Genomic DNA, 21,632 nt, shown 5'->3' on the forward strand with positions numbered 1-21,632 from the left:
GGTGGAAACACATAAGCCATCCCGAAGTTCCAAGGTGCTGTCAAAGCATCTATCAGAACCGCTCCCGGATCCCTGGATCTGGACCCGTAGAGAGGAAGTTTGGCGTTCTGGCGAGACGCCATGAGATCTATCTCTGGTTTGCCCCAACGTCGAAGTATTTGGGCAAAGACCTCCGGATGAAGTTCCCACTCCCCCGGATGAAAAGTCTGGCGACTCAAGAAATCCGCCTCCCAGTTCTCCACTCCCGGGATGTGGATTGCTGACAGGTGGCAAGAGTGAGACTCTGCCCAGCGAATTATCTTTGATACTTCCATCATTGCTAGGGAGCTTCTTGTCCCTCCCTGATGGTTGATGTAAGCTACAGTCGTGATGTTGTCCGACTGAAACCTGATGAACCCCCGAGTTGTTAATTGGGGCCAAGCCAGAAGGGCATTGAGAACTGCTCTCAATTCCAGGATGTTTATTGGAAGGAGACTCTCCTCCTGATTCCATAGTCCCTGAGCCTTCAGAGAATTCCAGACAGCGCCCCAACCTAGTAGGCTGGCGTCTGTTGTTACAATTGTCCAGTCTGGCCTGCTGAATGGCATCCCCCTGGACAGGTGTGGCCGATAAAGCCACCATAGAAGAGAATTTCTGGTCTCTTGATTCAGATTCAGAGTAGGGGACAAATCTGAGTAATCCCCATTCCACTGACTTAGCATGCACAATTGCAGCGGTCTGAGGTGTAGGCGTGCAAAAGGTACTATGTCCATTGCCGCTACCATTAAGCCGATCACCTCCATGCATTGAGCTACTGACGGGTGTTGAATGGAATGAAGGACACGGCATGCATTTTGAAGCTTTGTTAACCTGTCTTCTGTCAGGTAAATCTTCATTTCTACAGAATCTATAAGAGTCCCCAAGAATGGAACTCTTGTGAGAGGAAAAAGAGAACTCTTCTTTTCGTTCACTTTCCATCCATGCGACCTTAGAAATGCCAGAACTAACTCTGTATGAGACTTGGCAGTTTGAAAGCTTGAAGCTTGTATTAGAATGTCGTCTAGGTACGGAGCTACCGAAATCCCTCGCGGTCTTAGTACCGCCAGAAGGGCACCCAGAACCTTTGTGAAGATTCTTGGAGCCGTAGCCAATCCGAATGGAAGAGCTACAAACTGGTAGTGCCTGTCTAAGAAGGCAAACCTTAGATACCGGTGATGATCTTTGTGAATCGGTATGTGAAGGTAAGCATCTTTTAAATCCACTGTGGTCATGTACTGACCCTTTTGGATCATGGGTAAGATTGTCCGAATAGTTTCCATTTTGAACGATGGAACTCTTAGGAATTTGTTTAGAATCTTTAAATCTAAGATTGGCCTGAAAGTTCCCTCTTTTTTGGGAACCACAAACAGGTTTGAGTAGAACCCTTGTCCTTGTTCCGACCGCGGAACCGGATGGATCACTCCCATTAATAACAGATCTTGTACACAGCGTAGAAACGCTTCTTTCTTTATCTGGTTTGTTGACAACCTTGACAGATGAAATCTCCCTCTTGGGGGAGATAATTTGAAGTCTAGAAGGTATCCCTGAGATATGATCTCTAGCGCCCAGGGATCCTGAACATCTCTTGCCCAGGCCTGGGCGAAGAGAGAAAGTCTGCCCCCCACTAGATCCGGTCCCGGATCGGGGGCTCTCGGTTCATGCTGTCTTTGGGGCAGCAGCAGGTTTCCTGGCCTGCTTGCTCTTGTTCCAGGACTGGTTAGGCTTCCAGCCTTGCCTGTAACGAGCAACAGCTCCCTCCTGTTTTGGTGCAGTGGAGGTTGATGCTGCTCCTGTTTTGAAATTCCGAAAGGGACGAAAATTAGACTGTCTAGCCTTAGCTTTGGCTTTGTCTTGAGGTAGGGCGTGGCCCTTACCTCCTGTAATGTCAGCGATAATTTCTTTCAAACCGGGCCCAAATAAAGACTGCCCCTTGAAAGGTATATTAAGTAATTTGGACTTAGAAGTAACATCAGCTGACCAGGATTTTAGCCACAGCGCCCTACGTGCCTGTATGGCGAATCCTGAGTTCTTAGCCGTAAGTTTGGTTAAATGTACTACGGCCTCCGAAATGAATGAATTAGCTAGTTTAAGGACTCTAAGCCTGTCCGTAATGTCGTCTAGCGTAGATGAGCTAAGGTTCTCTTCCAGAGACTCAATCCAAAATGCTGCCGCAGCCGTAATCGGCGCGATACATGCAAGGGGTTGCAATATAAAACCTTGTTGAACAAACATTTTCTTAAGGTAACCCTCTAATTTTTTATCCATTGGATCTGAAAAAGCACAGCTATCCTCCACCGGGATAGTGGTACGCTTAGCTAAAGTAGAAACTGCTCCCTCCACCTTAGGGACCGTTTGCCATAAGTCCCGAGTGGTGGTGTCTATTGGAAACATCTTTCTAAATATAGGAGGGGGTGAGAACGGCACACCGGGTCTATCCCACTCCTTAGTAACAATTTCAGTTAGTCTCTTAGGTATAGGAAAAACGTCAGTACTCGCCGGTACCGCAAAGTATTTATCCAACCTACACAGTTTCTCTGGTATTGCAACGGTGTTACAATCATTGAGAGCTGCTAAGACCTCCCCTAGTAATACACGGAGGTTCTCCAATTTAAATTTAAAATTTGAAATATCTGAATCCAATCTGTTTGGATCAGAACCGTCACCTACAGAATGAAGCTCTCCGTCCTCATGCTCTGCAAGCTGTGACGCAGTATCAGACATGGCCCTAGTATTGTCAGCGCACTCTGTTCTCACCCCAGAGTGATCACGCTTGCCTCTTAGTTCTGGTAATTTAGACAAAACTTCAGTCATAACAGTAGCCATATCTTGTAATGTTATCTGTAATGGCCGCCCAGATGTACTAGGCGCCATAATATCACGCACCTCCCGGGCGGGAGATGCAGGTACTGCCGCGTGAGGCGAGTTAGTCGGCATAACTCTCCCCTCGCTGTTTGGTGAAATTTGTTCAAATTGTACAGATTGACTTTTATTTAAAGTAGCATCAATACAGTTAGTACATAAATTTCTATTGGGCTCCACCTTGGCATTGGAACAAATGACACAGATATCTTCCTCTGAGTCAGACATGTTTAACACACTAGCAATAAACTTGCAACTTGGTTATAATCTTTTTTAGCAAAAAACGTACTGTGCCTCAAAGAGGTACTAAACGATTAAATGACAGTTGAAATAATGAACTGAAAAACAGTTATAGCATCAAACTTTAAAACAACACAACTTTTAGCAAAGGTTTGTTCCCATTAGAAAAATAACAATAATTAAATTTGACATAAAAATTACAGAGCAACGTTTTTATTCACAGTCAATATAAAATTCTCACAGCTCTGCTGAGAGAATCTACCTCCCTCCAAAGAAGTTTGAAGACCCCTGAGATCTGTCAGAGATGAACCGGATCATGCAGGAAATATAAGAGTAACTGACTGGAATTTTTTGATGCGTAGCAAAGAGCGCCAAAAACGGCCCCTCCTCCTCACACACAGCAGTGAAGAGAAACGAAACTGTCACAATTAAAACCAAACAACTGCCAAGTGGAAAATAATGCCCAAATATTTATTCACTCAGTACCTCAGAAATGTAAACGATTCTACATTCCAGCAAAAACGTTTAACATGATAAATACTTATTAAAAGGATTAGTGACTTTTAACAGAGTAGTTCCGGTGAAATACCATCCCCAGAATACTGAAGTGTATACATACATGTCATTATAACGGTATGGCAGGATTTTCTCATCAATTCCATTCAGAAAATAAAAACTGCTACATACCTCAATGCAGATTCATCTGCCCGCTGTCCCCTGATCTGAAGCTTTTACCTCCCTCAGATGGCCGAGAACAGCAATATGATCTTAACTACTCCGGTTAAAATCATAGTAAAAAACTCTGGTAGATTCTTCCTCAAACTCTGCCAGAGAAGTAATAACACGCTCCGGTGCTATTGTAAAATAACAAACTTTTGATTGAAGTCATAAAAACTAAGTATAATCACCATAGTCCTCTCACACATCCTATCTAGTCGTTGGGTGCAAGAGAATGACTGGGACTGACGTAGAGGGGAGGAGCTATATGCAGCTCTGCTGGGTGAATCCTCTTGCATTTCCTGTTGGGGAGGAGTTATATCCCAGAAGTAATGATGACCCGTGGACTGATCACACATAACAGAAGAAAGAAGCGCAATTGTAAATTGTAATGACTTAAAGTGCCATTGTTTTTATAAGTATTTTTAAATATTAGGCTTTAAGTCATTCAACTTTACAATTACTTTAAGTAGTAATAAAAAACTGTACAAGTCCTGCACGAGGACCACCTTTTCTGAGATTCTGTTTCAGTACCAACCTAGACATTGCTTTATAGTATTTAAAGGGGCAGTAAACCTAAAAAATAATGATATATAACTCTGCACATAGTGCAGAAATATATAACATTATCTTAGCGCAAACATTATACATTAAAGTATTGCAGCCATATTTTATGATAAAGTCTAGTTTTTCAGACCGCCGCTCCTTGCTCTGCTGAGCGGGTCTGGTTTTTTTCTTAAGCGCATCTGGGCAGCTGTCTACTCACAGCCGTACGTTCTGTTTCCACTATGAGAATAATTAACTAGTATTCCTTCCTCTCATAATTAAAGACTTTGGGGGAAAGTCCATTAAAAGTTTTTCTATTTACAAAACATGATGATATATACAATAAGCTTTTTACAAAAAAAAAATATAAATATACCCTCAGAAGGTCGGAATCATCGCCTTTTTTCCCAGAGAGCGGAGACGACATCATAGTATAATCATCATTTTCAATTTGATCCAGGTCAGTACTGTAATGTTTTAAAATATAGGAGAAAATAATTCTAATTAACCAATGAACATTTGAAGAACATTTAAAAGAAGAATCAAACTATTTCCTCTAAGACAGAGAAATAATTGTGTGTGTGTGTATAAATAATAATAATACAAATATATATATATAAAAATAACATCCAACAGAGACCGCACACACCAGACTTGTTCCAAAACGAAAATCACCTGTTTAATGTAACGTTTCGGGGTCTCCCCCTTTATCAAACATATACAGTGTACAATGCATTACATACCTCTATATATACCCGACAACCATCACAGTGTGCAGCTCTGCCAAACCAGGAACTCCCCTAGCGTTCCATCTGCGCATGCGCGATGGATATCTATGGAAACCGGAGTTGGCCAACTGTAAAAAGCAAAGCAGAAAATCCATAAATCATTACGATTATAGATAAACAAATGCAGACACAGCTACAGCATGTACAATGTACATTATACATCCAATATATAACGTAATATCCTGTCCACCTGTAAAACCTATTGAGATTGTTATGTCTAAATACACACAAGGCATTGATAGCAAACATAATCATCAAATATGAACACTATAAGCTGCACATTCTTTATGTAAGAAAACATTTGGTTTTTCACTAACTACCACATAAACCTGCAAAGACTGTTAAGATGATAAATTTGTATTCATACAAAGCAATGCAAGTCAAATCGGGTATTTAACCATTTGGGGATTAGGGTGTCCAGAACATAAATCCATTTGGATTCTCTCTGCAATAATGTCTTTGCCCTGTCGCCACCTCTGGTAGGTTTAGGAATGTTTTCTATGATCACATATTTAAGATCGGCAACACTGTTTGCCTTTGGCAAAGTGCCTGGCCACAGGCTGTTCAGAACCCCCCTTCTCTATTGCAGCTCTTATAGCAGTCCTGTGGTTGGCCATTCTGGTTCTCAAGTCGTCAATGATTTTACGGACGTAAAACTTCCCACACACACAATGTAGCAGGTATATGATGAATTTTGTGGTGCATGTTACGCAGTATTTTATCAGGAATCTCCTATTAGTCCATGGATGGACAAAGTAAGTGCACTGAGTTAGACCTTTACAGGTGGTGCACCCTGTGCACCTACAACACCCGTTTTTTCTTGTTTAGCCATGTAGTTCTGTATGCAGATAGTAAGTCTGGTCGCATGAGTAGATCCCTTAGTGATCTCCCTCTTCGATAGCTAATCTGTGGGGTCCTGGTTCCCTGCAGCGGTAACCCTTTGTCACTTTTTAGTATATGCCAATTGTCATTCACAATATTGGCGTATGATTTTTTTTATCTGGACTGTACTGGGTCACAAAAGTTATCCTGTGTTTATCTGTTGTGTTGTCTCTTTTAGTGGTATTCGTAAGTACTTCTTCCTGTGACAAGGAGCATGTCAGTTGGTAAGCCTCGTTAATTCTATGCCCCTGATACTGTCTCTGTGTGAATTTGCCATACTTCTCATGTAGTTGTGCTATTTTGCCCTCCTCAGTAGAGTTGTTTCATACAACAGATTAGAATTGCAAACCCATTTATCCAGGTCTTCAGCTGTCCCTCTCCAAATCAGGATGAGATCGTTAATATATCTCTTAACAGAATTCTTGGGTCCTCAAACACTTTGCGTTCAATCCTTTCAAAGTCACCCATATATATGTTGGCATAGGATGGGGCCACATTGGACCCCATCTCTGCCCTTCCACTTGGAGATAATCGCTTCCTTCAAATTTGAAATAGTTCATCCTTAGGCAGAACTCCAATAGTTATAATAGTACGTCTTGCGTGGACCTATATAAGGGTGTGTCTAGCTTTCTTTTAACCGCTTCCATACCGTCCTGATGGGGAATGACCGTGTGTAAACTAGTCACGTCTAAGGTGACTAGTATATCATAATCAGTAATCCTGATATTACTGATTCAGGGGGTCACCTTAGATGTGACTAGTTTATACACAGTCATTCTCCATCAGGACAGTATGGAAGCGGTTAAGAGAGAACTACAGAGACACCCAAATATAGGTCCACCGCGGGAGGTACTATTACAACTATTGGTATTTTGCCTAAGGATGAACTATTTCAAATTTGAAGGAATCTATTATCTCAAAGTGGCAGGAACAGCGAAGGGGTCCAATGGGGGCCCCATCCTATGCCAACATATATATGGGTGACTTTGAAAGGAAGGAACGCAAAGTGTTTGAGGACCCAAGAATTGTATTGTCAAGAGATATATTGACGATCTCATCCTGATTTGGAGAGGGACAGCTAAAGACCTGGAAAAATGGGTTTGCAATTCCAATGTGTGTTAAACTCCTGCACTGAGGAGGGCAAAATAGCACAACTACATGATATGTATGACAAATTCACACAGAGACAGTACCAGGGTCATAGAATTAACCAGGCTTACCAACTAGGATGCTCCTTGTCACAGGAAGAAGTGCTTACGAATATCACTGAAAGAGACAACACAACAGATGAACACAGGATGACTTGTGACCCAGTACAGACCAGATAAAAAAATTATACACCATTATCCTGAATGACAATTGGCATATACTAAAAAGTGACAAAGGGTTACCACTGCAGGGAACCAGGACCCCACGGATTAGCTATTGAAGAGGGAGATCACTAAGGGATCTACTCATGCGACCAGACTTACTATCTGCATACACTACATGGCTAAACAAGAAAAAACAGGGGTGTTATAGGTGCACAGGGAGCACCACCTGTAGTGGTCTAACTCAGTGCACTTACTTTGTCCATCCATGGACTAATAGGAGATTCCTGATAAAACACTGCGTAACATGCACCACAAAATTCATCATATAACTGCTACACTGTGTGTGGGAATTTTTACGTCCGTAAAACCATTGACGACTTGAGAACCAGAATGGCCAACCACAGGACTGCTATAAGAGCTGCAATTGAGAAAGGCAATTCTGAACAGCCTGTGGCCAGGCACTTTGCCAAAGCCAAACACAGTGTTGCTGATCTTAGACCACATTCCTAAACCTACCAGAAGTGGCGACAGGGCAAAGACATTATTGCAGAGAGAATCTAAATGGATTTATGTTCTGGACACCCTGATCCCCAAAGGGTTAAATAACCAATTTGATTTGCATTGCTTTGTATGAATACAAATTTAACATCTTAACAGGCTTTGCAGGTTTATGTGGTAGTCAGTGAAATACTAAAGTTTTGGTATAGAATGTGCAGCTTATAGTGTTCATATTTGATGATTATGTTTGCTATCAATGTCTTGTGTGTATTTAGACATAATCTCAATAGGTTTTACAGGTGGACAGGATATTATGTTATATATTGGATGTATAATGTACATTGTGCATGCTGTAGCTGTGTCTCAATTTGTTTATCTATAACCGTAATGATTTACTGCTTTGCTTTTTTTACAATTGGCCAACTCATGTTTCCGTAGATATCCATCACGCATGTGCAGATGGAACGCTGGAGGAGTTCCTGGTTTGGCAGAGCTGCACACTGTGATGGTTGTGGGGTATATATAGAGGTATGTATTGCATTCTACACTGTATATGTTTGATAAAGGGGGAGACCCTGAAACGTCACATTAAACAGGTTATTTTCATTTTGGAACAAGTCCGGTGTTTGCGGTCTCTGTTGGATGTCTTTTATGGTATATATGCACCTGCACCCTGGCTATACTGATAACATGAGTGCTTGGTTCTGGACTTTTGTGCATATATATATATATATATATATATATATATATATATATATATATATATATATATATATATATACAGTATGTATATCATGTAAGCCTGAAAACGGGGGTAAAAACCCGAAACGTCACTACTATGGATTAAAAATTAAGGTGATAAAAACACAGATAGTGCCTGCCGTTTTTCTTTGATGTCTACAACTATTTTGCTGAGCACCCTGGACATTAGAGGATTCGTGAGTGCTAAACCTTCTGGAAATATATATATATATATATATATATATATATATATATATATATATACATACACACACACATATACACACACACACAGGTGGCCCTCTGTTTTGCACCGTTTCAGAATAACAACCTTTTTTTCAGTCATGTGACTGCTATTGAAAAGCTTTGGAAAGCAAAGTGCACTAATTAAAACAGCCAGTAGGTGGAGCTGTCCGCTTGTTTTGCTGCAAAGTTATGCAACTTAACAGCGTTAAAGGGACAGTCTTGTATAAATAAAACTTTCATTATTCAGATAGGACTTTTAATTTGAATCAACTTTCCAATTTACTTTTATCATTAAATTTGCTTTTTTCTCTTGGTATTCTTAGTTTAAACTAAACCTAGGTAGGCTTATATGCTAATTTCTAAGCCTTTGAGGGCTGCCTCTTATCATATGCTTTTTAAATCTCTTTTCAACGCAAAGAGACAAAGTACACGTGGGCCATATAGATAACACTGTGTTCAGGCACAGGGGGTTATTTAAGATTTAGCACAACACAATGCTAAATGCAAGTCAATAGATAATAAACAGTCACAGTCATGTGATCAGGGGGCTGGAAGAAGGTTCCTAGATACAAGGTAATCACAGAGGTAAAAAGTATATTAATATAACTGTGTTGGTTATACAAAACTGGGGAATAAATAATAAAGGGATTATCTATCTTTTAAAACAATAACAATTCTAGGGTAGACTGTCCCTTTAAATTGATCTGTATACACAGATCAGGTCAGATCTATTGAGCAAAATTTAGCAGGCACTTCCCTATTATCTTCCTGTCCAGCAGCTTGAGGTGAGGGTACCTAACTGCTTATTAATCACTGCCGATTGAAATGCATAAAATAGGTGCAGACCCAATATTATCTAACATGCTAACAATGCAGAGAACTGATTGCCGAAAAATAAAAGTAAAAAAACGTTTTTGTTCATTAAACTTAGTTTGATGATGATGAAGTCTGTTGTGTAATTATTTTATTAGGTGATGTTTAGCAAATGTTTAAAAAAAGCTTTAAAAATAATGTATTAGATGTTACTTATGACAATTTTGAGAGGGGTCTGGAACCTAACCCCCCTCATTTCCCATTGACTTACATTATAAACTGGGTTTCAATTTACAACTGTTTCAATTTACAACCATTCCTCCTAGAACCTAACCCCGGCGTAAACTGAGTGCTACATATATATATATATATATATATATATATATATATATACACACACACACATATATACACATATACACACATATACTGGAATTAGGTGTAGTTTATGAATGTGATTAGCCATTTCTTATGAACTACAATTTAGTGTATTATCTTGACGCCAAGTATGTATGTAATAAAATCAGAGGTAGTAAAGTCTAGACATTAGTTGCATTCTGTGCACAAAAAGTGCATATGGCCGCGGGCAGCAACATTCAGCTCTTTTCTGAGACAGATTTATTTTTGTGAAATACAAGAAGAAATCAGGCACAGAAAAGAGCCAAAAAAAAGCCTGAAAAGAAAGTGCAACAATACAAATGTCAGCAAACATTTAAACCCTTAACCCCCACCCACACATGTGCACGTCAATAATGTTCCAATTTCCATGGACATACAAATAAAACTCTTACACATATACTGTAATAATACTTTACTTCCATTCTTCTTCAAACATTGCCTTTTGTTTACCATCTGGCTGCTTTTGTTGGCTCTTACACTTACTACTTACATCACACTTTACACGGCAATAGGCCAGTAAGATTACAGTGAAGAAAATAATGTGTATTGCTGAGCACCCAGGACACCGAGAATCTGTGAGAAGTGTGTGGTGCAAAATGATTCTCAATGCTAACTCTGCTACAGATCTCTATCTAATTGGCTTTATCAAATAGCTGATAAACAATTGTATACTAACTTTAGGTCAAAAGGCAATAAGGCTAGTCACTGTCATTAAAAGGTTGGCTCTTTTGCAAATAACGCAAATGGTGGGTGGAGTTTGGGTTTTTGAAAAACAAAAAACTTTGTTTTAAAAATGTTAAGACTTGGCCGATATGTTATTCTATAGCATTATATTGTATTGTAATTACAAGGTGGTTAACTGTCCCTGAAAATAATTCTTGCTCATCCAGGAATAGTGGAAATGTCAGCAAGTGTGTGTAAGGGTGTAATGTAATAGCATCTGTCCAATGTGTAATCATGCTCAGGAAAGGCAAACTTTTGGTTTTAAAGGTACGGCTGCTTAAATTTTACAAAAGTAAAGCATAAATGATTTTTTGTGGAGGTCTGGTGTATGCTCTCTTGCAAAGGGAGAGAGGCAAAGAAAACATCTGTGTGCTGAAATTATGTCCCCACCCACAGTAGAACAAACCCAACATCCGATTCCTAACTTACAAACATATTTGCTAACTTACCTTCCCTTCATTCTCCCTGGAGAGCTTGGATTAGAATTGCTGCTAGCGTTGCTTACAGTCTCCATTCGAGAAGACTTTGACTGCATCTGTTTTCCAGCTGTTGATAAGGGTTTATTGACTGCTCCAAGGACATTTGCAGATTTTGGCTAACAAATAAAAAATATTAAAGTTTACTATCAATCTCTTAAATCATAGCTGAAATGATAACATATAATCTTCAATGTATGGTATATAGTTCCATGCCACTTGGATTAAGTAGGAAAAAAATCTTCAGACTGTTCTCTCTCTTTAATATCCCCTTACGCTAAATTAAACTTACCTATTAAGCTATAATCTTATTAGAAAAAGAAGAAATATCACGAACATGTCACGGTTATAAAAGGCTAGACAAGTCATGTGGACAAGACTCCATTCCATATCACACAATATTAAGAAGTTGATTAAAGGGACAAAAATTCAAAAAGCTATACAATGTTATATGATTAATTAGCATTAAACAGATTTACACTTCTAAGGAAGTGAAGAGTTTAAGCAACTATATAAATGTATATGTTTGCCATATGGACACAAACCCTAACCAGAGATATGGGAAAAGAGAGAGTCCTCAGAAGAATAGCTGTGAATCTGAACCCTTAAATGGACACAAAGAAAATGTTTCTTTCATGAATCAAAGAGATCATTTGATTTTAAACAAATTTCCAAATTTTCATATCCAATTTGTTTTGTTCTCTTTATAGCCGTTGTTGAAAATGATATTTAGGTATGCTCAGGAGCTGCCGATTAGTGGATGCACATATATGCCTCTACCAGATGTGCTCTGCTAGCTTCCAGTAATGTATTGTTGATTCTTCAACAAAGGATATCAAGAGAAGGAAGGCAAATTAGAAAGTTGTTTACAACTTTATTCTCTGAATCATGAAAGATCCCCCCCCCCCCCCCCCGAAATCTCAGAACAGTGAAAATAATCAAGAAACTCAAACACAAGCAGCCAAAGAAGTAGACATTCCACCCCAAGGAAGCAAGAATGATTTGAGATATGAGATTTTGCATAAAATTACCATCAACTTACCTTGCCTGGAGTGAAAAATGATTTCAGTTCTGCAGGAAGATAATTTTTTGTGTTGCTGAAATTCTGTGTGGAGAAGAGAAACATTAGATTTTACGCAATAGCATAAAAACCACCAAAGCAATCAAACCACTATGACAAATTTTCTTCTTAAGCAACCCATGCAAATGATATTTTTTTTTATTTAGAAACATACTTTATGTTGTAGAAATATACAAATAAGAGGGTGTAAAAACATAATTTATGTAAGAATTTACCTGATAAATTCATTTCTTTCATATTGTCAAGAGTCCATGAGCTAGTGACATATGGGATATACATTACTACCAGGAGGGGCAAAGTTTCCCAAACCTCAAAATGCCTATAAATACACCCTCCACCACACCCACAATTCAGTTTAACGAATAGCCAAGAAGTGGGGTGATGAGAAAGGAGCGAAAGCATCAACAAGGAATTGGAATAATTGTGCTTTATACAAAAAAATCATAACCACCATAAAAAGGGTGGGTCTCATGAACTCTTGCCAATATGAAAGAAATGAATTTATCAGGTAAATTCTTACATAAATTATGTTTTCTTTCATGTAATTGGCAAGAGTCCATGAGCTAGTGACGTATGGGATAGCAAATACCCAAGATTCAAGGAACTCCACGCAAGAGTCACTAGAGAGGGAGGGATAAAAATAAAGACAGCCAATTCCACTGAAAAATTAATCCACAACCCAAATCAAAAGTTTTAATCTTTATAATGAAAAAAAAAACTGAAATTATAAGCAGAAGAATCAAACTGAAACAGCTGCCTTAAGTACTTTTCTACCAAAAACTGCTTCTGAAGAAGAGAAAACATCAAAATGGTAGAATTTAGTAAAAGTATGCAAAGAAGACCAAGTTGCAGCTTTGCAAATTTGATCAACAGAAGCTTCATTCTTAAAAGCCCAGAAAGTAGGGGATTTACCCGACTCCAAATAAGCATGATGAATTAAAAGCTTTAACCAAGATGCCAAAGAAATGGCAGAAACCTTCTGACCTTTCCTAGAACCAGAAAAGATAACAAATAGACTAGAAGTCTTTCTGAAATCTTTAGTAGCTTAAACATAATATTTCAAAGCTCTTACCACATCCAAAGAATGTAAAGATCTCTCCAGAGAATTCTTAGGATTAGGACACAACGAAGGGACAACAATTTCTCTACTAATGTTGTTGGAATTCACAACTTAAGGTAAAAATTTAAATGAAGTCCGCAAAACCGCCTTATCCTGATGAAAAATAAGAAAAGGAGACTCACAAGAAAGAGCAGATAATTCAGAAACTCTTCTAGCAGCGGAGATGGCCAAAAGGAACAATACTTTCCAAGAAAGTAATTTAATGTCCAGAGAATGCATAGGCTCAAACGGAGGAGCCTGTAAAGCCCTCAAAACCAAATAAAGACTCCAAGGAGGAGAGATTGACTTAATGACAGGCTTGATACGAACCAAAGCCTGTACAAAACAATGAATATCAGGAAGATTAGCAATTTTTCTGGGGAACAGAACAGAAAGAGAAGATTTGTCCTTTCAAGGAACTTGCAAACAAATGCTTATCTAAACCATCCTGACGAAACTGTAAAATTCTAGGAATTCTAAAAGAATGCCAAGAGAATTTATGAGAAGAACACCATGAAATGTAAGTCTTCCAAACTCTGTAATAAATCTTTCTAGACACAGATTTACGAGCCTGCAACATAGTATTAATCACTGAGTCAGAGAAACCTCTATGACTAAGCACTAAGCTTTCAATCCCCATACCTTCAAATTTAATGATTTGAAATCCTGATGGAAAAATGGGTCTTGAGATAGAAGGTCGGGCCTTAACGGAAGTAGCCAAGGTTGGCAACTGGACATCCGAACAAGATCCGCATACCAAAACCTGTGTAGCCATGCTGGAGCCACCAGCAGTACAAATGAACGCTCCATTATGATTTTCGAAATCACTCTTGGAAGAAGAACTAGAGGCGGAAAGATATAAGCAGGTTGATAACTCCAAGGAAGTGTCAACACATCCACTGCTTCCGCCTGAGGATCCCTGGACATGGACAGATACCTGGGAAGTTTCCTGTTTAGATGAGAAGCCATCAAATCTATTTCTGGAAGCCCCCACATCTGAACAATCTGAAAAAAACATAATTTATGCTTACCTGATAAATTTATTTCTCTTGTAGTGTATCCAGTCCACGGATCATCCATTACTTGTGGGATATTCTCCTTCCCAACAGGAAGTTGCAAGAGGATCACCCACAGCAGAGCTGCTATATAGCTCCTCCCCTAACTGCCATATCCAGTCATTCGACCGAAACAAGCCGAGAAAGGAGAAACCATAGGGTGCAGTGGTGACTGAAGTTTAATTAAAATTTTGACCTGCCTTAAAAAGGACAGGGCGGGCCGTGGACTGGATACACTACAAGAGAAATAAATTTATCAGGTAAGCATAAATTATGTTTTCTCTTGTTAAGTGAATCCAGTCCACGGATCATCCATTACTTGTGGGATACCAATACCAAAGCTTAAGTACACGGATGATGGGAGGGACAAGGCAGGAACTTAAACGGAAGGAACCACTGCCTGAAGAACCTTTCTCCCAAAAACAGCCTCCGAAGAAGCAAAAGTATCAAATTTGTAAAATTTTGAAAAGGTATGAAGCGAAGACCAAGTTGCAGCCTTGCAAATCTGTTCAACAGAGGCCTCATTCAGGGCCTCAAACCAGAACGACGCCGCAGCAGCAGTGACAGGCGCAATGCATGCAAGGGGCTGTAAAATAAAACCTTGTTGAATAAACATTTTCTTAAGGTAACCCTCTAATTTTTTATCCATTGGATCTGAAAAAGCACAACTGTCCTCAACCGGGATAGTGGTACGCTTTGCTAAAGTAGAAACTGCTCTCTCCACCTTAGGGACTGTCTGCCATAACTCCCGTGTAGTGGCATCTATTGGAAACATTTTTCTAACTATAGGAGGTGGGGAAAAGGGCACACCGGGTCTATCCCACTCCTTACTAATAATTTCTGTAAGCCTTTTAGGTATTGGAAAAACATCAGTACTCACCGGCACTGCATAGTATTTATCCAGCCTACACAATTTCTCTGGCACTGCAATTGTGTCACAGACATTCAGAGCAGCTAATACCTCCCCAAGTAACACACGGAGGTTCTCAAGCTTAAATTTAAAATTTGAAATCTCTGAATCAGGTCTCCCCGATTCAGAGACGTCACCCACAGACTGAAGCTCTCTGTCCTCAGGTTCTGCATATTGTGACGCAGTATCAGACATGGCTCTTACAGCATCTACGCGCTCTGTATCTCGTCTAACCCCAGAGCTATCGCGCTTGCCTCTCAATTCAGGCAATCTGGCTAATACCTGTGACAGGGTATTATTCATGATTGCAGCCATGTCCTGCAAAGTAATCGCTATGGGCATCCCTGATGTTCTTGGCGCCATATTAGCGTGCGTCCCTCGAGCGGGAGGCGAAGGGTCCGACACGTGGGGAGAGTTAGTCGGCATAACTTCCCCCTCGACAGACCCCTCTGGTGACAATTCTTTTATAGATAAAGACTGATCTTTACTGTTTAAGGTGAAATCAATACATTTAGTACACATTCTCCTATGGGGCTCCACCATGGCTTTTAAACATAACGAACAAGTAGTTTCCTCTGTGTCAGACATGTTTGTACAGACTAGCAATGAGACTAGCAAGCTTGGAAAACACTTTAAACAAAGTTAACAAGCAATATAAAAAACGTTACTGTGCCTTTAAGAGAAACAAATTTTGGCAAAATTTGAAATAACAGTGAAAAAAGGCAGTTACACTAACGAAATTTTTACAGTGTATGTAACAAGTTAGCAGAGCATTGCACCCACTTGGAAATGGATGATTAACCCCTTAATACAAAAAACAGATTAACAAAACGAAAAATATGTTTTTTAAACAGTCATAACAACTGCCACAGCTCCTACTTTTGAAGCCTTTTGAGCCCTTCAGAGATGTCCTATAGCATGCAGGGGACTGCTGAGGGAAGCTGAATGTCACAGTTTGTAATTTTAACTGCACCAACTGTAACTTTTATACTATAACAGTGGAAAGCCTCAGGAAACTGTTTCTAGGCAAAAATAAAGCCAGCCATGTGGAAAAAACTAAGCCCCAATAAGTTTTATCACCAAAGCATATATAAAAACGATTAACATGCCAGCAAACGTTTTATATTACACTTTTATAAGAGTATGTATCTCTGTTAATAAGCCTGATACCAGTCGCTATTAAATCACTGCATTTAGGCTTAACTTATATTAATCCGGTATCAGCAGCATTTTTCTAGCAAATTCCATCCCTAGAAATATGTTAACTGCACATACCTTATTGCAGGAAAACCTGCACGCCATTCCCCCTCTGAAGTTACCTCACTCCTCAGAATATGTGAGAACGGCAATGGATCTTAGTTACTTCTGCTAAGATCATAGAAATCACAGGCAGATTCTTCTTCTAATGCTGCCTTTGATAAAACAGTACACTCCGGTACCATTTAAAAATAAACTTTTGATTGAAGTTTAGAAACTAACTATAATACACCACTCTCCTCTTACTACGTCCATCTTTGTTGAGAGTTGCAAGAGAATGACTGGATATGGCAGTTAGGGGAGGAGCTATATAGCAGCTCTGCTGTGGGTGATCCTCTTTCAACTTCCTGTTGGGAAGGAGAATATCCCACAAGTAATGGATGATCCGTGGACTGGATACACTTAACAAGAGAAAACACATCTGGGTGAAGAGACCACTCTCCCGGATGTAAAGTCTGTCGACTGAGATATTCCGCTTCCCAATTGTCTATATCTGGGATATGGACTGCAGAGATTAGACAGGAGCTGGATTCCGCCCATGCAAGTATCCGAGATACTTCTTTCATAGCTTGAGGACTGTGAGTCCCACCTTGATGATTGACATACGCCACGGTTGTGACATTGTCTGTCTGAAAACAAATAAACTGTTCTCTCTTCAGAAGAGGCCAAAACTGAAGAGCTCTGAGAATCGCACGGAGTTCCAAAATATTGATTGGTAATCTCGCCTCTTGAGATTTCCAAACCCTCTGCGCTGTCAGAGATCCCCAGATAGCTCCCCAACCTGAAAGACTCGCATCTGTTGTGATCACAGTCCAGTCTGGACGAACAAAAAAGAGGCCCCTTCAACTAAAAAATGGTGATCTAACCACCAAGTCAGAGATAGTCGAACATTGGCATTTAAGGATATTAATTGTGATATCTTTGTATCATCCCTGCACCATTGGCTCAGTATACAAAGCTGAAGAGGTCTCATGTGAAAACGAGCAAAGGGGATCTCGTCCGATGCTGCAGTCATGAGACCTAAAACCTCCATGCACATAGCTACTGAAGGGAATGATTGAAACTGAAGGTTCCGACAAGCTGAAATCAATTTCAGACGTCTTTTGTCTGTAAAAAACAGAGTCATGGATACTGAATCTATTTGGAATCCTAAAAAGGTTACCCTTGTCTGAGGAATCAAGGAACTTTTTGGTAAATTGATCCTCCAACCATGTCTTTGAAGAAACAACACTAGTTGATTCGTGTGAGATTCAACAGAATGTAAAGACTGAGCAAGTACCAAGATATCGTCCAAATAAGGAAACACCGCAATACCCCGCTCTCTGATTACAGAGAGTAGGGCACTAAGAACCTTTGAAAAGATCCAAAAAGAAGAGCAACAAATTGGTAATGCTTGTCTAGAAAAGAGAATCTCAGGAACTGATAGTGATCTGGATTAATCGGAATATGAAGATATGCATCATGTAAGTCTATTGTGGACATATAATGCCCTTGCTGAACAAAAGGCAGAATAGTCCTTATAGTCACCATCTTGAATGTTGGTATTCTTACATAACGATTCAAAATTTTTAGATCCAGAACTGGTCTGAAAGAATTCTCCTTCTTTGGGACAATGAACAGATTTGAATAAAACCCCAGACCCCGTTCCTGAAAAGGAACTGGCACAATTACCCCAGATAACTCCAGGTCTGAAACACACTTCAGGAAAGCCTGAGCCTTTACTGGGTTCACTGGAATGTGTGAGATAAAGAAACTTCTCACAGGCGGTCTTACTTTGAAACCTATTCTGTACCCTTCAGAAATAATGTTCTGAATCCAATGATTTTGGATTGAATTGATCCAAACATCCTTGTAAAATCTTAGTCTGCCCCCTACCAGCTGCGCTGGAATGAGGGCCGCACCTTCATGCAGACTTGGGGGCTGATTTTGATTTTTTTAAATGGCTTGGATTTATTCCAGACTGGAGAAAGCTTCCAATTGGAAACCGTTCCATTAGGGGAAGGGTCAGGTTTCTGTTCCTTATTTTGACGAAAGGAACAAAAATGGTTAGCAGCCCTAAATTTACACTTCGATTTTTTATCCTGAGGCAAAAAAGCTCCCTCCCCCCAGTGACAGTTGAAATAATAGAATCCAACTAAAAACCAAATAATTTATTACCTTGGAAAGAGAGAGATAGCAACGTTGATTTAGAAGTCATATCAGCATTCCAAGATTTAAGCCATAAAGCTCTTCTAGCTAATATAGCTAAAGACATATATCTGACAAATTCTAATGATATAAAAAATGGCATCACAAATGAAATTATTAGCATGTTGAATTAGCTTAACAATGCTATACACATTATGATCTGGTACTTGTTGCGCTAAAGTTTCCAACCAAAAAGTTGAAGCAGCAGCAGCAACATCAGCCAAAGAAATAGCAGGCCTAAGAAGATGACCTGAACATAAATAAGCCTTCCTTAGAAAAGATTCAAGTTTCCTATCTAAAAGATCTTTAAAAGAAGTACTATCTGCCATAGGAATAGTAGTACGTTTAGCAAGAGTAGAAAGATGGCCCCATCAACTTTGGGGATCTTTTCCCAAAACTCCAATCTATCAGTCGGCAAAGGATACAGTTTCTTAAACCTTGAAGGAGTAAAAGTACCACCGAGTCTATTCCATTCCCTAGAAAATACATCTGAAATAGCATCAGGAACTGGAAAAACCTCTGGAATAACTACATGAGGTTTAAAAACCGAATTTAAACGTTTACTGGTTTTAATATCAAGAGGACTAGTCTCCTCCATATCTAATGCAATCAACAACACTTTAAATAAGTATGAGGATTTGGCAGTGTCAATATCGGAGGTAGAATCTTCTGAACCAGATAGATCCTCATCAGAGATAGATAAATGAGAATGCTGTCAGTCATTTAAAAATTCATCAAATTTATGAGAAGTTTTAAAAGACCTTTTACGTTTATTAGAAGGTGGTATGACAGACAAAGCCTTCTGAATGGAATTAGAAACAAATTCTCTCACATTAACAGGAATATCCTGAACATTAGATGTTGAAGGAACAACAACAGGTAATGGATTACTACTAATGGAAATATTGTCTGCATTTGAAAGTTTATCATGACAACACAAACTACAGCCGGAGGAACAGTTACCACAAGTTTACAACAAATGCACTTAGCTTTGGAAGAACCGACATCAGGCAGCAGGATTCCAGTAGTAGATTCTGAGACAGGGTCAGATTGAGACATCTTGCAATATGTAATAGAAAAAATAACATATAAAGCTAAATTATCAGTTTCCTTATATGAAAGTTTTAGGAATGGGAAAAAATGCAAACAAAATAAGCCTCTGGAAACCAGAAGAAAATGAAATAAGGACTTAAATAATGTCAAAAATCTGGCGTCAAGTATGACGCCCACAACTGACAAAGTATTTTTTGGCGCCAAGAACGTCTGCAACAAACACGAGCGTCATAGATGACGCAACTACGTGAAAACTCTCGGTGACAACTAAGACGCCGGAAATGACGATATTACGTCAACAAATGCAATTCTCGCGCCAAAAAAGTCTCGCGCCAAGAATGATGCAATAAATTATAGCATTTTGCGCTCCCGCGAGCCTAACAGCCCGCAATTTAGAAGAGAGAGTCAATTTGAAAATTTTCATTTTTTTTTTATTATATATATTTTTTTATATGCATTTCCCAAAATGAAACTGACAGTCTGAAAGAAGGAAATATACTGATTAACCTGAATCATGGCAAATATAATTACAAACATTATATTTAGAACTTTACATATAAAGTGCCAAAACATAGATGAGAGTGTCTTAAATAAAAGGAAAACATACTTACCAAAAGACACTAATCTACATAAAGTAGATAGCCAAACCAGTACTGAAACGAGAATCAGTAGAGGTAATGGTATATAAGAGTATATCGTCGATCTGAAAAGGGAGGTAGGAGATGAATCTCTACGACCGATAACAGAGAACCTATGAAATAGATCCCCGTTAGGATGACCATTGTATTCAATAGGTAATACTCCCTTCACATCCCTCTGTCATTCACTGCACTCTGAGAGGAACCGGGCTTCAGCATGCTGAGAAGCGCATATCAACGTAGAAATCTAGCACAAACTTACTTCACCACCTCCATAGGAGGCAAAGTTTGTAAAACTGAATTGTGGGTGTGGTGGGGGGTGTATTTATAGGCATTTTGAGGTTTGGGAAACTTTGCCCCTCCTGGTAGGAATGTATATCCCATACGTCACTAGCTCATGGACTCTTGCCAATTACATGAAAGAAATCTAAATGATTTATTAGTACTAGTATAACTCTGATCCTTTTACAAAGCTAGGATATTTCAAACATGGTTAATATACACGGATGGGTGATAGTTAAGAATAATGAGCGGTTTGGTCTGAATGGGAGCGTAAAGGGAAGCTGTGTCGGCCTCTCCCGGCACAAACCTAAGCTTGCAGACCAGGCTGCTGGTTCTCAGGTATAAATATCAACAAGAAGAAATTCCCCTGTATACGGTTCCCAGACCAAGTGAGATGTCCACTGAGTTAGGCACAACACAAGCACATAAGTCGAGATAAAGTAAATCAATTCATACCTTTATTGTGGCATGTCGGACAAACACTCTGCATACAATTGCGGTGTGACTACCAGGAGAGACAGGTGTGTGTGGAGTGTGACGTCATCTGACGCGTCACTTGGTCTGGGAACCGTATACAGGGGAAAAAAAGGATTGCGTCCTGACATGTTACATGTACAACCAGAGGATCCTGTATATCACAGCAATAACGTCTGCTCTAATTTCCAGAATCCTGGTAAGTAAAGAGGCCTCAAAAGGAGACCACTTTTCATGACCTCTATGCATATCCCATTCAACTCAATTCTGTCAATGAATAAAAATATCTATGGATATCATAATCAAAGTCTGATTAAGGAAATACATGTTTTGGGTG

The 21,632-nt window shown here is 39.4% G+C and overlaps 1 protein-coding gene across 1 annotated transcript in view; it reads right to left on the minus strand.

Annotated features, from left to right (window-relative positions):
• PDS5B (PDS5 cohesin associated factor B) overlaps positions 1–21,632 on the minus strand; it is an 890,287-nt gene that overhangs the window by 176,275 nt on the left and 692,380 nt on the right. Inside the window, exons 29-31 of the mRNA XM_053708457.1 lie at positions 12,302–12,364; positions 11,233–11,378; positions 4,757–4,847 (exon numbers count right to left, since the gene is read on the minus strand). Coding sequence (XP_053564432.1) covers positions 4,757–4,847; positions 11,233–11,378; positions 12,302–12,364 — 300 coding nt within the window. The remainder of the gene's footprint in view (positions 1–4,756; positions 4,848–11,232; positions 11,379–12,301; positions 12,365–21,632) is intronic.

The sequence above is a fragment of the Bombina bombina genome, chromosome 3 (genome assembly GCF_027579735.1).
Source record: "Bombina bombina isolate aBomBom1 chromosome 3, aBomBom1.pri, whole genome shotgun sequence".
In the NCBI taxonomy this organism is placed as follows: Eukaryota; Metazoa; Chordata; class Amphibia; order Anura; family Bombinatoridae; genus Bombina; species Bombina bombina.